At 42.4% G+C, this 15,000-nt stretch overlaps 1 protein-coding gene across 1 annotated transcript in view; it reads left to right on the forward strand.

The window, feature by feature from the left end:
* arfgef3 (ARFGEF family member 3) overlaps positions 1-15,000 on the forward strand; it is a gene marked incomplete at its 5' end in the record, with an annotated part of 51,398 nt that overhangs the window by 12,044 nt on the left and 24,354 nt on the right. Inside the window, 14 exons of the mRNA XM_080036347.1 lie at positions 2,045-2,161; positions 2,644-2,689; positions 4,537-4,621; positions 5,081-5,185; positions 5,492-5,616; positions 6,754-6,995; positions 7,554-7,666; positions 7,890-8,022; positions 8,614-9,260; positions 9,607-9,959; positions 12,311-12,477; positions 13,411-13,576; positions 14,068-14,175; positions 14,691-14,906. Coding sequence (XP_079892473.1) covers positions 2,045-2,161; positions 2,644-2,689; positions 4,537-4,621; positions 5,081-5,185; positions 5,492-5,616; positions 6,754-6,995; positions 7,554-7,666; positions 7,890-8,022; positions 8,614-9,260; positions 9,607-9,959; positions 12,311-12,477; positions 13,411-13,576; positions 14,068-14,175; positions 14,691-14,906 — 2,623 coding nt within the window. The remainder of the gene's footprint in view (positions 1-2,044; positions 2,162-2,643; positions 2,690-4,536; positions 4,622-5,080; positions 5,186-5,491; positions 5,617-6,753; positions 6,996-7,553; positions 7,667-7,889; positions 8,023-8,613; positions 9,261-9,606; positions 9,960-12,310; positions 12,478-13,410; positions 13,577-14,067; positions 14,176-14,690; positions 14,907-15,000) is intronic.

Raw genomic sequence — 15,000 nt, forward strand, 5'->3', positions numbered from 1 at the left:
TCCTTTGACATCACTTCCCTCAGCAGTTGCTTTGGAACCCAGGTGATGTTTGACGTCCATTAACAGCTCATAAAGAAAGGGCCATCTGGTGTGTGTGTGTGTGTGTGTGTGTGTGTGTGTACTCCTGTGTATGAGTGTGTGTATGTGTGTGTGTGTGTGTGTGTGTGTGTGTGTGTGTACTCCTGTGTGCCTGCGTGTGTATGTGTGTATGCATGTACTCCTGTGTGCCTGTGTGTGTGTGTGTGTGTGTATGTGTGTATGCATGTTCTCCTGTGTGTGTGTGTGTGTGTGTGTGTGTGTGTGTGTGTGTGTGTGTGTTCTCCTGTGTGTGTGTGTGTGTGTGTGTGTGTGTGGGGTCATAACTCATGTCTGCTGAAGAGGTTGTCAGCACCACTCCATTACCAGTAGCATCCAATACAAACAGTGAAGTCAGTCCAGGTTCTTAACACAGCGATTGGTGAGGAGATTTAGTCAGTTTTATAAATGCTTGAATTTGATACTTCACCTTTTTAATACGAGAATATTCCTCGCATACAAACAAAGTCGCAACCTTGGAGATCGTTTATTTTATTTTATTTTATTGGTGAGGTCCTTGAAAAAAAATCACGTTTTAGTCTTTGTACGGGTATGTAAAATAAAGGGGGCCCACTGTAGCTAACAACATACCCGTTTACAGAGCCTTGGCTGTGTGTCAACAACACTGGATTTATTTTCAGATCACACACAGTACAGATAGGTAACAGATCATGAGGAGATATTCACTGATTTTGACAAAAAGTGGCTTTGACAACAAGCGTTCTCCAGAATCACTGACTCCACCTTTTTAAGATGCTGTGTTTATTTTGGGAGGCAACAATTCAATGCGCTCCGTCTCCTTATTGCGGGTGGGCGGCCTGATGATGTATGGATGGTTTATTGATTGAGCTCAGGTGGTGAGAAACATCCCGAGTCTTTAGGTCTGTGTATAATTAGATAGCAGAGGTGGTCTTTGATCACAGCTGCTGAATTCAAGGTTGCTGGTTTTGCCCATTCGACAAGGCAAGTTTATTTCTATGGCACAATTCAGACACAAGGCCATTCAAAGTGCTTTACAGGGGCATGGAATACATCAAGATTAAAATACATCAAGTATAGAATAGACATTAGAAAAGTGAATAAAAAAATGTATTGAAATAAAAAATAAATAAAACGTATACTTTATTGTGTATTGAGAAAATACTACAATCTAATGTGATTGGCCTCCCCCTGAAGTGTGTGTGTGTGTGTGTGTGTGTGTGTGTGTGTGTGTGTGTGTGTGTGTGTGTGTGTGTGTGTGTGTGTGTGTGTGTGTGTGTGTGTGTGTGTGTGTGTGTGTGTGTGTGTGTGTGTGTGTGTGTGTGTGTGTGTGTGAGACACTCACTCAGCTGCTGAGTAATTGCTGTCTTATGTTCCATTGATCCACATTGTTTGTTTGCTTTTGTTACCTTCTAAATCTGTCCGGAAGAGCGACCCACACACACACACACACACACACACGTACACACACACACACACGTACACACACACACACACACACACACACACACACGTCACTAGTCTGGTTACCATGGGGAGCAATGACGCTATGGAAACATCCCATAAGTCTTCCTGTGTACCTCAGTGTCTTGTCCAGCGATTGTGCGTCATGACTTTAGTGACTCAGAGAAAAGGAAAGATCAGACACTGACATATCTAATCAATTGTGTGTGTGTGTGTCTGTGTGTCTGTGTGTGTGTGTGTATCGAGACTTACGTGTCCAAATGTACCTTTTAATGTAACATGCACCTATTTCTGTGTGTGTGCGTGCGCATGCGTGTGCGTGTGTGTGTGTGTGTGTGTGTGAGAGTGTTTGTGTATACAGGTGTGTGTATTGAGACCCACGTGTCCAGCTGTACATTTTAATGTAACATGCATCTTTTCCTGTGTGTGTGCGTGTGCGTGTGCGTGTGCGTGTGCGTGTGTGTGTGTGTGTGTGTGTGTGTGTGTGTGTGTGTGTGTGTGTGTGTGTGTGTGTGTCTGTAAACAGGTGTGTATAGAGACCTATGTTTCCAGCTGTCACCAGCGCAGCATCAACACAGCGGTCAGAGCGACGCTGAGCCAAATACTGGGAGACCTGACGCTACAACTCAGACACAGACAAGAGGTTACACACACACACACACACACTCACTCACTCACTCACTCACTCACTCACTCACTCACTCACTCACTCACTCACTCACTCACTCACTCACTCACTCACTCACACACTCACTCACTCACTCACTCACTCACTCACTCACTCACTCACTCACTCACTCACTCACTCACTCACTCACTCACTCACTCACTCACTCACTCACTCACTCACTCACTCACTCACTCATTCATTTTTAAATTGGTAATTTTTCGCTATTAGTAATGTTTGTATAACTTAAAATGTCTAACTTTCCGTCTATTATGAATGTTTATGAAGAAAAATATGCTTAACAAAATGTGCAGAAATTGATTAGATAGATAGATAGATAGATAGATAGATAGATAGATAGATAGATAGATAGATAGATAGATAGATAGATAGATAGATAGATAGATAGATAGATAGATAGACAATAAACATGTCTCCTGCTGATTTCTCGTCTACAGGGAGCAGATGGAGAAGAGGTTACTGCACTGCCACAACACAGGAGAGGTACGCCATCAACACACACTCTCTCTCTCTCTCTCTCTCTCTCTCTCTCTCTCTCTCTCTCTCTCTCTCTCTCTCTCTCTCATTTGGCCAAATTAACAACACATCATAAAATTAGCTTCCTGGCGAATAAGTTTATTACTGAGGTCCTTGCTTATGGTTGTGATGTAGCATATGGAGAGGGTTGTAAAAATGGTCATAAATGAGATGACAAAATATTGGAAACACATTTTTAATTATGTATTATTTTATTTTCACTGTTATTTAACCAAGCAAGTCAAGAAGAAAAACATCTCAAATCTAGTTCAAATGTACTGGACCCAATACTATGCAGTGCAGCACATCCCCATCACTAACTACTAAAACATATAATTGAATATTGAACAAGTCTGGCTGTGTCCATGAAAAGTGAACATTATATGCATCATAAAATCACAGCAGAACAATTATATTGGATTTCACTGGGCGTTACTGTTGTTCCCAATACACTTCTATGTGCACTAGGTAGCTTGGTCCTACCAGACCATCGTACTTCATTTTATTTGTACAGAAATGTAATGAGTTGAATTGTTTTTAAAGGTGCTCCGAGGAACTTTCAGTTTGTGTTCATTCTAGCGCCCCCCTTTGGACAAAAGTGGTAGTGTTTGTACTACGCCAGCTGTTGATCCTGGGTGAGCGTATACCCATGACAAAGGCATCAAGAAAAACTATATAAAAATAGCATTATTTGCATTGATGGTCTCATTTACAGTTACATGTCATTTATGATCATCAGAGGAAAAATGAGACTGTTTCAGAAATATTTACAAGTTCCTCGTAGCACCTTTAACTAAAACAACGTTAAAAGAAAATAACTGAACAGCAGAGACAAGTTGACAAGCTAAAAACTAAGTGCTATCAAGTTGAGTAATAAATAAATGTTAGCCATAAAAATGCCGGAGCCAGTATGTCCATTAGTAGTCCACCACCAGTTCGTAGTGTTAAACATGCAAAATGTGCACACACACTCACTCACTCACTCACTCACTCGCTCGCTCACTCACTCACTCACTCACTCACTCACTCACTCACTCACTCAGTGCAGTGTTGCATGATAAACAGTCTTATCACTTGCGGAAAAGTTGCAAACTACTTTTTATATTAATTCTATCGTTTCAAATGCAACAGTATGTAGTATAGTAAACATAAATAGTAGTATGCAGTTGTCTGACAATGGGGAGATGAGATGTTCTCAAATGGCCACAAAACAGAATATTACCCACTTATGACTTCTATTACTACATTTTCATTCATTTTGCAGCGCCCTCGAGATATTTTTTAAGACTCTAAGAAATCAAATGTGTAGCTATTTTATTTTTCTATCCAGCTTGTTGTTGTCTTATTATGGGGATTGAGCATTGAAGCTTCATGGAGCCGCGAGTGGCTGTGGACATTTAATCTTTTTTAATGTGCAGTGCAAACAGTTTTATAGCTGGTATAAAGCCATTCAGCAGGTAGTAAGAATAGAATGGAATGGCTTCTTTATGATACTACACGCACACACGCACGCACACACACACACACACACACACACACACACACACACACACACACACACACACACATTATATTGATTACAGGGAAATTGGGAGGTGTGAGACGGTAGAAATTCTATAGAGTAAAAAAAGGAATGCAGGTGCCATCAATTAACCGTGTGTGTGTGTGTGTGTGTGTGTGTGTGTGTGTGTGTGTGTGTGTGTGTGTGTGTGTGTGTGTGTGTGTGTGTGTGTGTGTGTGTGTGTGTGTGTGTGTGTGTGTGTGTGTGTGTGTGTGTGTGTGTGTGTGTGTGTGTGTGTGTGTGTGTGTTGCAGATGTTTCTCCCACCAGTCAGGCTCTGTGTGAAGATGTGGTGACGGTTCTGACGGTTTTCTGTGAAAAGTTGGAGTCTGTTGACAGGTTTGTCTTTACTTTTTATAATATTTTGTATTTTTAGTTTGTTGTAACATTTGATTGATAATTTACATCTTAAAGGTGTGCAGAAATGATTGGCATTTTTCAGAATTGACTTAAATATACTGAATTAATTGTTTAAATGTATGTTTAATTAGTGTATAATCGTTTGAAAATGTAAGTTTGTTTATTAAGAATGCGCCCTTATATCTTAATAGGAGTGGGGCGCTGAGGCCGCCATGTTGCACCGCCATGTTTCTACAGTAGCACAGAACGGACAAACTTAACGGCCTTATATGTTTTTTGTTAAAGTGGGCGTCTTGGGGAAATGCACCTGTTAGAAGACCAAGATGAAGAAGTACTATAGAATAAATAACTAAACATCACAGCACAGCTGAGGAAATTGGTTATAATTTGAAAAGACATAAACATTCTAACGACACTGTATTATGTCGTTGTATCCAGTGGTAACCAGCTCCTGCAGCTCCTCTACCTGGAATGCATCCTGTCCATGCTCAGCAGCTGCCCTCCCACAATGCATCTGTCCAGGGGCTTCACAGACCTCGTGTGGTAAGACGTGTAACACTTCTATAATCCTAGTTGCTACGAAAATACAGTAATACATAACTGAGTGAAGAGTAATTTATTTTATACCATAGTCTTTGTGAATACTCTATTCTGATGGGCTGGAGTACATTCCATAGGTGTGGATCAACCTTTGATATATGGACACCTTGTCCCTAATCAGGCAAATAAAACATATAAAAAGTATGTTTCAAATGTTTGAGAAGTCATATTTTTATTCAGTTTAAGGGTATCTTTTATTTAATTATTGCAATTCACTGTTTTCTTGAACCTTTATTTCCCTCCTCCCAGGAAGCAGTTGTGTCCGTCCCTGGTGGCCATCATGGGAAACCCCGTTAATGACAAAACCATCACGTCACACCACGGATACACGGGGGCCACGGACAGAGACAGACTCTCTGAGAAACTAGCTCTGGGTAACTGGAGATACTATGGAACCAACTATATTATATTGTCCCATCTGTCATTGTACTTGTAGAATAAATTAAAAGTATGACTGAAGAAGTTTAACTATGATTTAAGTAGCCTAAGGGATGGGATTAAATAAGTGTGATCTTCCTCCCACTCCTTTTTGGACATGTGACCAGAATCACCAAGAGTTTGGCTCACTCTGAGAAACTCACTCTAGGTAACTAAGATACTATGGAAACAACTAGACACAATCTCTACACACAATTCTCTCTGTACTTCTCAGTTATTGCATCTGGGTAATATTAAAATGTTTAGTGATAGAGAGCAGGGTTATAATAGAGGAGGAATGAAAAGTCTTAGCTTAAACCTACTCGTTTAAAGACACTGTTACTGCTTGTTGTCATTTTTTTTTTGTCAAAATCAGTGATTATCTTGATAAAAAAAAACAAGTGTTAATGCATAACCTAGGATCTGTAAACTGGTATGTAAACAATGTGTATCCAAAAAAAAGGGGCCCTCCATAGCTATCAACATGCCTGTTTACAGAGCCTAGGCTGTGTAGTAAAACTGGATTTATTCTCAGCGCACACACAGTACGGACAAGTAGTTGATTGTGAGGAGATTTTCACTGATTTTGACAAAAAATACATTTTGACAACAACTATTCTCCTGAATCACTGACTCCACCTTTGACAACCTTCTCCTTTATCTCACTGGTTTCTTAGTATAAGTAGATCACTTTTATCAACATTATTTCAGTGTTTATTTAAGTGTCCCTCCTCATTTCCTCCGTTCCAAGTATCAGTCACGAGTTGGACTGTGGTGGAGGTGTATCTGAAATTAGCATAGACTTTTCAATAGTAAAAATAAGATTAAATAGCATAAACATATTTAAATGTTGCTAGGTATAAAAATAGGTGAAAGTGATTTTAGATTCTTTCTCCGTTCATTTGATGTTTTTTTTCATTATTTTTATTTTTTTCAATACAATTCAAAGTGCTTTACAGGGGCATACGAATACATACACAAATAAGACATAAGAAAATATTGAGATGGCATTCATGGGAAAATAAAAACTAGTGATGTCAGTGTTTATCTTAATGTCCTCTCTCATTCCCCCCCCCCCACCCTCCCTCCCTCAGGCCTGAGTCATGAGTTGGACTCATCCTGTGTGTCAGATCAGGGCCGGGGGTCTGGCTGCTCCTCTAGCGCCCCCCTCAGGATAGCTCCGGTAGTGCGCACAGTGTGTTACATCGCGGCCGAGCTGGTTCGTCTGGTCAACTGTGTGGAATCTATGAAGCCTGTGCTGCAGTCTCTCTACCACCGGATCCTACTGTACCCTCCGCCCCAGCACCGCACTGAGGCCATACGCATCATGAAGGAGGTGGGGTTTAATACATACAATATATAGTTTTATTTTTTCCACATAAAGGTGCTACGAGGAACTATTCGTATTCTTAAAAACCTTGAAGACGAATTTATCTATACGTTTTTGTTCCAGTCCAATGTCTTCATTTTTGAATAGTTTTGAAGAGCACATTTTTCCCATCTTCACCTCATCACTTCATATTGTGGAAAGACTTGAGGCAGTGGTGGATGATGCCATCTTTAGTAACTATAGCTTCTCGTCCTTGAAGGCCACCGTAGCTTCTGTAAATTCTCCCGAAGGTAGGGGTTAGTAAGGGAGCGTTGACATCTACAATCTCACCACTAGATGATGCTAAATACTACAATATTACACACTGTACCTTTTAATGTAACATATGTTTGTGTGTGTGTGTGTGTGTGTGTGTGTGTGTGTGTGTGTGTGTGTGTGTGTGTGTGTGTGTGTGTGTGTGTGTGTGTGTGTGTGTGTGTGTGTGTGTGTGTGTGTGTGTGTGTGTGTGTGTGTGTGTGTGTGTGTGTGTGTGTGTGTGTGTGTGTGTGTGTGTGTGTGTGTTAGATCCTGGGCAGTCCCCAGCGCCTGTACGACCTCGCCGGTCCCTGTGTGGCTGAACCTGAGACCAGGAAACGTTCTTTCTCCAAGAGGAAGTCTCACCTCGACCTGCTCAAGCTGTCAGTGTCTAATATCTTAATTTTCTTCAAGGAATCACATTGCATGTTGTTCATCATGCTACAGTTGTCCTGATCCTAACAATAACACAAATAATATCTTCCTTCATGATTCCTGACATTAAATAGCACAGAATATGATCAGAATGTTTCACAAAGTAATTTGATCCTTACCCATTTAAACTAAATGTGTGTGTGTGTGTGTGTGTGTATGTTCATTCTTCAGGGTGATGGATGGTATGACGGAGGCCTGTATGAAGGGCGGGATCGAGGCGTGTTTCTCCTCCGTCTCCTGCGCCTGTGCTCTGCTGGGAGCGCTGGATGAGCTGTCACAGGGCCACGGCATCACACCTGACCAGGTACGCACTGACACAGGCTAAGGCCCTGAACAAAGGGGTATGTAGCTGCAGGGTCGGTGGTTTGATCCCCCCTCTCCCCGCCACATGTCCATGTGTCCCTGGGCAAAGAGACACTGAACCCTAAACTGCTCCCGATAGCTTGCACCCTGCGTGGTAGCTGCTGCTGCTATCGGTGTATGAATGTGTGCTCCAGTTGTAAGTCGCTTTGGATAAAAGCGTCTGCTAAAATGACATGTAATGTAATGTACAGGTACGCACGCAGTGAGACAGACTGGGGTTAGGCGGTTGGAACAGTGTGAAATTCATATGTAGTTGTGGAAATCAAGATATTAATTTACAAGGAAATGTAATTGTGTAAAATTGACAAAGGAAAGGCAGACGGGAAAAGCCTGTGTTTATGAACGATCACTAAATCGAAGTTTACTTTGCTTCACCACTACAATCAAAAACAAGTTCCTTGTAGCTATTTTAATGTCTGTTTTCTATTTGCAGCTCTTGTTGTTGTCTAGAAAGCTCCTTGTATCCCATTCCTTTGTGAGAAATGTGCTTTAGAAATAATGTTTTCATTTCTTTTGTTTGTATATTTCCCAGGCGCGGCTGCTCCTCAAGCGTCTTGACGACCTTAAAGACGGCGCCGAGTCGACCCGAGAGTCTGTGGAGATCAACGAGGCCGACTTCAGATGGCAGAGACACATCCTGTCCTCTGAGCTCACGGCACACAGCTCACACACTCAATCCAATATGGCCGCCAATACAGCCACACACACACACACTAACACACACACTACCGCCAACACAGAACGCAGCCCGGATATAAGCATCAGCATCACCACCGAAACGGGTCAAACCATGTTGGATTTAGAGGTGGGGGAGTTAGGCTTGGGACCCACTACTACGCCCGATGAGTGTGGGGAAGATGGAGTGTGTATGGATGAGGAAGAGGCCAAAAAATATGGTGATGGTGATACAACAAGCCTGGAAGCAAGTGGGGATGTGGAAGAAGAGGGGGTGTGTGGGGGAGAGAGGGAGGGGAGAATGGAGAGACAGAGAGGTGGAGGTGGAGGAGAGAGAGAAAGAGAGAGAGAAAGAGAGAGAGACAGAGGAGGTGTGGTACCGCCGGATGTGTTGCAGAGAAGTCACGGATTGGTCTATCCGGATATCACCAACTTTCTGTCAGTGGAGTCCAGGACGAGGGCTCACCATGCAGCAGGGTCAAGATACAGCGAGAGCAACTTCAGGTAAGTGTGTGTGTGTGTGTGTGTGTGTGTGTGTGTGTGTGTGTTTGTTCTTGTACATCCATCTTTGTGAGGACCAACATGTGTTTTAGACAACCTTAGGAGTGAAGAAACTTTTGGAAAGTGAGAACATACTAATTTTTGAAAAATATTTATTAAATACATGTTCTACTCAGCCTTTACTCAAACACGTAAACCTCAAAATCTTAAAATTGACCAGTGCTCTAATAAACAATGTTTTTGTCTGCAGTGTCTTGCCTTAGCAAGATGACCAAATGGTGAAATATTGAGTAATTATCACAAATAATAACAATAATAACATATTTGATCTCCCTGCCTGTCTCACCAGTATGGAGGAGCAGGACTTGTCTCGTACAGAGTTTGACTCGTGTGACCAGTACTCCATGGCAGCAGAGAAAGACTCGGGCCGCTCCGACGTGTCCGACATCGGCTCAGACAACGTGTCTCTGGCGGAGGAAGAGACACAGACGCCCAGGGACTGTCCGGGCCAACGCTCCCTCCGCACCGCCGCCCTGTCACTCAAACTCCTACGTAACCAGGAAGCAGATCAGCAGGGCGCGCGGCTGTTCGTCCAATCGCTGGCCTCGCTGCTGCCCCGCCTCCTGGGACTGGCCACGCCCACAGAGGTCGACACGTCACTGCAGAACTTCTCCTCTTCCTTCTGCTCCGGGCTGCAGGCCGGTGAGTGGGACGTGATGAGTATTATAATAGATCATTTTGACATATTTTCTTTATTAGACAGATTTTGGAGAGGCCATGTCTAGGAAAACATTTTAAATACAAGTTTGTGTGTTATATTAAAAGAGTGTACTCGTAATTCAAGGAGTTCACTTTTTCATCCACGTTCTGCTCTAGTCTGCAGGCTGGTGAGTGTGACGTGATGAGTGTTAATAGGGCCATGTTTAGAAAAAATATTTTAAGAATAATACATTTTTTTTTTTTTTTAAAGAACACAAATACACAACTGAAAAAGTGAACACACCAACAAAAGAAAAAAAGTTCTGAGTATTAAAAGGGCCACGTCTAAATAAAATGTTGAGAATAAAATTGTAATTTTTACTAGAAAAAAAGGTGGTACATTGAAAAAAGAGTGTAGTAGTCGTAATTTCACGTTATTTCAATTTCAATAGTGAGAGAGGGATTGAAGGAGGGATTGAAGGAGGGAGGGTTGATTTAAAAGTGGTGTCAGCGATTCTGTAGGAAAAATATGGTTTTAATACACAGCCTAGACTCTGTAAACTGTAATGTTAACAAGATTGGGGACACTTGTGCAAGTGCAGAAAAAGAGTTGTGTCCCTGATTGATGAAATGCATATTCGGTCAGTAGTTTAAATAAGGCTAAAGATTTTGTTAATATAGTTCAAGTCTCCAGTCTATGTAAATACCCCAAACATGGCATACTGTAAGTAAACAGTGTGTGTGTGTGTGTGTGTGTGTGTGTGTGTGTGTGTGTGTGTGTGTGTGTGTGTGTGTGTGTGTGTGTGTGTGTGTGTGTGTGTGTGTGTGTGTGTGTGTGTGTGTGTGTGTGTGTGTGTGTGTGTGTGTGTGTGTGTGTGTGTGTGTGTGTGTGTGTGTGTGTGTGTGTGTGTGTGTGTGTGTGTGTGTGCCCATGTTTTAGCTAAACAAACACAGTATGTTTACTGAGGGTGGAGTGATATGCAGCAGCCTCTTAACATGCTCTAGTAGGATTGGCATTAAAGTATTACAGAGTCTTAAATCTAACCCATCTTAAGCTGTAGGAAACCCTGTATTTGATTTTACTAACCCTTCTGTCAATAATAGTCATTTACAGGACACATTTTTCACCAGCGATTATTTTTTCATGTCATACACACACACACACACACACACACACACAATCACATGCGCATGCACGCACGCACACAGACACACACGCGCACACACATACACACACACACACAAACACATGCGCACCAGGAGTTTAAGACATTTCCATTTTAAGTATGATATGGATGTGTAAGTAAGTAAGTACATACATTTAGTCAATTGTACACAGGGCACATTGAAATTTGTCTTTTCGCATTTCCCCTTTCAAGTTTGTGTACAACAGTTCTCTACACTCAGTTCATCATATTTAGATATTTCTTTGGCATTTTCAAGCTTTATTAGACAGTACAGAGTTGAAATGGGGAGACAGAGAGAGAGAGACCTGCAGTAAAGGTACACAGGTCGCATTTGAACCCGTGACCACTGCAACGAAGGCCGGAGCCAATATGGTACGCGCTCTATCCACTACGCCACCCAGTTCGCGCCCAGTTTATCACTTTTAGAGCATGGATCATTTGATAAAACGTTTTACCTTCAAGGCACGGCCCCGTAATCTGTCAGTTGAAAGCACACAGAGCCTGCTGGGAGCCGGTACATCAGCAGAGCAAAAATTACAAATCAAATTAAACTCTCCTCGCTTAACTGACTTAATAAATTGTGTCCGGGCGGTAAATCCCCAGAGAGGGTCTGTGATTACAACACTTTGCTTTTTCATCAGCAAACAGATTATATCTCACTGGCACTACTCTTCACACTTCACACTTATTTTCTCTCTTTCCTTTTTTTCACTCTGTCCTCCTCTCTTTACCTCTATCTCTGTCTCCCTCCTTCTCTCTCTCCGTCTTGTTCTCTTCCTCCCTCACTCATTTTAAAGTTCAGGTTAGACTTAACTGTAAACTGTAAATAATGTATAAAAATGTGTTTCTTCTGCTTCACCACAATCAACATGGGCAACAAAACAAAACATCAGTTAAAAAATCTTAATTAAAAACTCTTGCACAAACCCAGCTAGAGAGAGAGTGAGCTATTATGATAATGGCCTTAAAAAGATTCACTATTTAATCAAAAACCTAGCCTATAGTAACAGAGGAAAACCAAAAATGAACCTCTATAAAAAAAAATGTTCTAAAAACTTTTAGACATTAACCATGACTCAATAGTTCCCTGCAATCATTTTTATATCCTTGGGAAAATAGCAACTCTCTCTTAACTTTCTCTCTCTCTCTCTCTCTCTCTCTGTGCAGGAGGGATCCACTCTCCGGGCTTTGAGTCAGGAGACTCTCTGAGCTGTCAGTCTCTGATGAATGCTGACGGCTTGTACCTGGTCTCATACTCCGCTCTGCTGCTCAACCTCAAACTCTGCTGCTGTGACTATTACCGGAGGAGAGCCCTCACTCCTAATCTCACTCTGGTGAGTTTAAAAAAAAAACTATAGTCTATTCTATACTTGATGTATTTCATGCCCCTGTAAAGCACTTTGAATGGCCTTGTGTCTGAATTGTGCTATAGAAATACACTTGCCTTGCCTTGATGAGAAGAGAACAGTTTATACTTGTTTTTAAATGTGCTATAGAAATACATTTGACTTTGACTTTTTTTTCGCAAACACTATGAACAAGAGTTCAAACTAGGTCTGTGCAATTTATTACATTTTGGGCGCATTTGCAATTTTGACTTCCAACAATTATGAGAATAAGATGATGGACTTTTACAAGATAATGTTTTTTTTTTTTTTAATAGAAATGTTTTTTTTTAAGATATTTTTTGGGCATTTTTATGCTTTATTGATAGTGCAGAGAGACAGAGGTGAAATGGGGCAGAGAGGGGAGTGACATGCAGAGAACGACCGCGGGCGGGAATCGAACCCGGGTCTGCTGCTGGGCCCGGCCCGGGAGGGGGACGCCTTACCGACTGAGCTAAAGGCGCCCAAGATAATGTTTTTAAGTTGTTTACTCACTCAGGTGAGAAGAGAAATGTTTCTCCTAGTTCCCTTTGGCTAATACCATGAAAAGAGTCCGAACTAGGGCTGTGCAATGAATTGAATATATTGCAGACTTGTGCGTCATGAGTAGAATACATGTTGTGAGTCAAGTCAAGTCAGCTTTTTTGTCAAACTCTGCTACTGCGACCACTACCGCTGGAGAGCTTTCAGTACTGCACTCTGAAAATGTTTATACTAGTTCCCTTTGGCTAATACCATAAACAAGGGTCCGAACTTTACTAGGGCTGTGCTGTTAATTGAATTTTGAGTGCAATTACAAATTTGACTTCACCATCACTCTAACCACTAGATCACAAGCACCCAATGAGTAAAAACATTTTGTTGTGTGTTTATGTCTTGCAGAAGGAGTTTGTGCGTCTGATCCAGAGCAGTGGGGTGCTGGTGGTGCTGTCTCAGGCCTGGATAGAAGAGCTGTACCACGGGGTGTTAGAGCGAAACCTGCTGGCTGACGCCGGGTACACAGGCTCACCGGACGACTACACACTGCCTCTCATCACACTGCTCACAGGTACACAGACAGACAGACAGACAGACAGACAGACAGACAGACAGACAGGCAGGCAGACAGACAGACAGACACACACACACACACACACACACACACACAGTGGTACACACACACTAACATAAATATAAACACCTTCACACACACACATAAACACACACACGCACACATTTTTACGGCTATACTTGTGAGGACGTTCTTTGACATAATGCGTTCCCTAGCCCCTTACCCTAACCATCAAAACTAAATGCCTAACCCCAACCCTTACACTAACCCTAACATAAACCTAATTCATACCTGAACCTTAAAACCTATTGTTAACCCTCAAACAGCCCTTTAAAGGCCTGTCCCAACGTGAGAACCGGACAAAAATGTCCTCACTTCTAAGGTCTCAAATTGGTTATAAGTACACACACATCTACGTAACTGGCTCAGTATTACAAAAGGTGCGATTAAGACCTAACCATGTTCCTCTTGTTTTGACCCTGGTTCAGACATCGACGGTCTGGGCAGTAGTGCGATCGGAGGACAGCTGATCAGACGAGCCTCCAGCCGATCGCCGCTCAGCTGTGACAAAGCCGGCAGTGACACAGTGACGGCAGGTAGGAAATATGAAGGGTGGATTTTACTATCTGAATTATTCTTCAGTTTCACTATAACAGAACGAGTGGATTTTTTTCTACTTAATTTCCTGAAAACAAGGTTGTAGCTAGAATTTTTCAAATACAGAGGTCCATTTTTTTTAAGCCTTTTTAAGTCTAAATAACTGATCCATAATTGATATTTTTTGACGATAGGTTTATAAGGGTGTCATGTTGTGTCATAAAAAAGTTATTAATGTTATGCTGAGTTATTTAAAATGTTTCTGAAGTTTAGACAAGAACCCCACGTTAAATGTTTGGAGTCTGGTCTGTTCCATTATCTTCATCAGTATCCTGTAGTTTTCTAGTACTAATTTACATTATTCCCTCCGTGTGTGTGTGTGTCCCTCTCTTTCCCTCTCTCTCTCTATCTCCCTCCCTCCCTCCCTCCTTCTCCCCCCCCTCTCTCTCTCCCTCCCTCCCTCCTTCTCTCCCCCCTCTCCCTCCCCCTCCCTCTCCCCCCCTCTCTCCCATAGGCTCTGTATTCTCTCGTTTCATCCTCACCGGCGTATGGAAGAACCTTATGGATGTGCTGTCTGCCCCCCTGACGGGTCGCATGGCCGGCAGCTCCAAAGGCCTGGCCTTCATCCTGGGAGCAGAGGGGGTGAAGGAGCAGAGCCACCGGGAGAGAGACACCATCTGCCTCAGCTTAGACGGCCTGCGCAAGGCTGCTGCTCTCAGCTGCGCACTGGGTGGGTCTGTCTGTCTGTCTGTCTGTCTGTCTGTCTGTCTGTCTGTCTGTCTGTCTGTCTGTCTGTCTGTCTGTCTGTCTGTCTGTCTGTCTGT

This window comes from Ammodytes marinus (genome assembly GCF_949987685.1).
Source record: "Ammodytes marinus genome assembly, chromosome: 11".
NCBI lineage: Eukaryota > Metazoa > Chordata > Actinopteri > Uranoscopiformes > Ammodytidae > Ammodytes > Ammodytes marinus.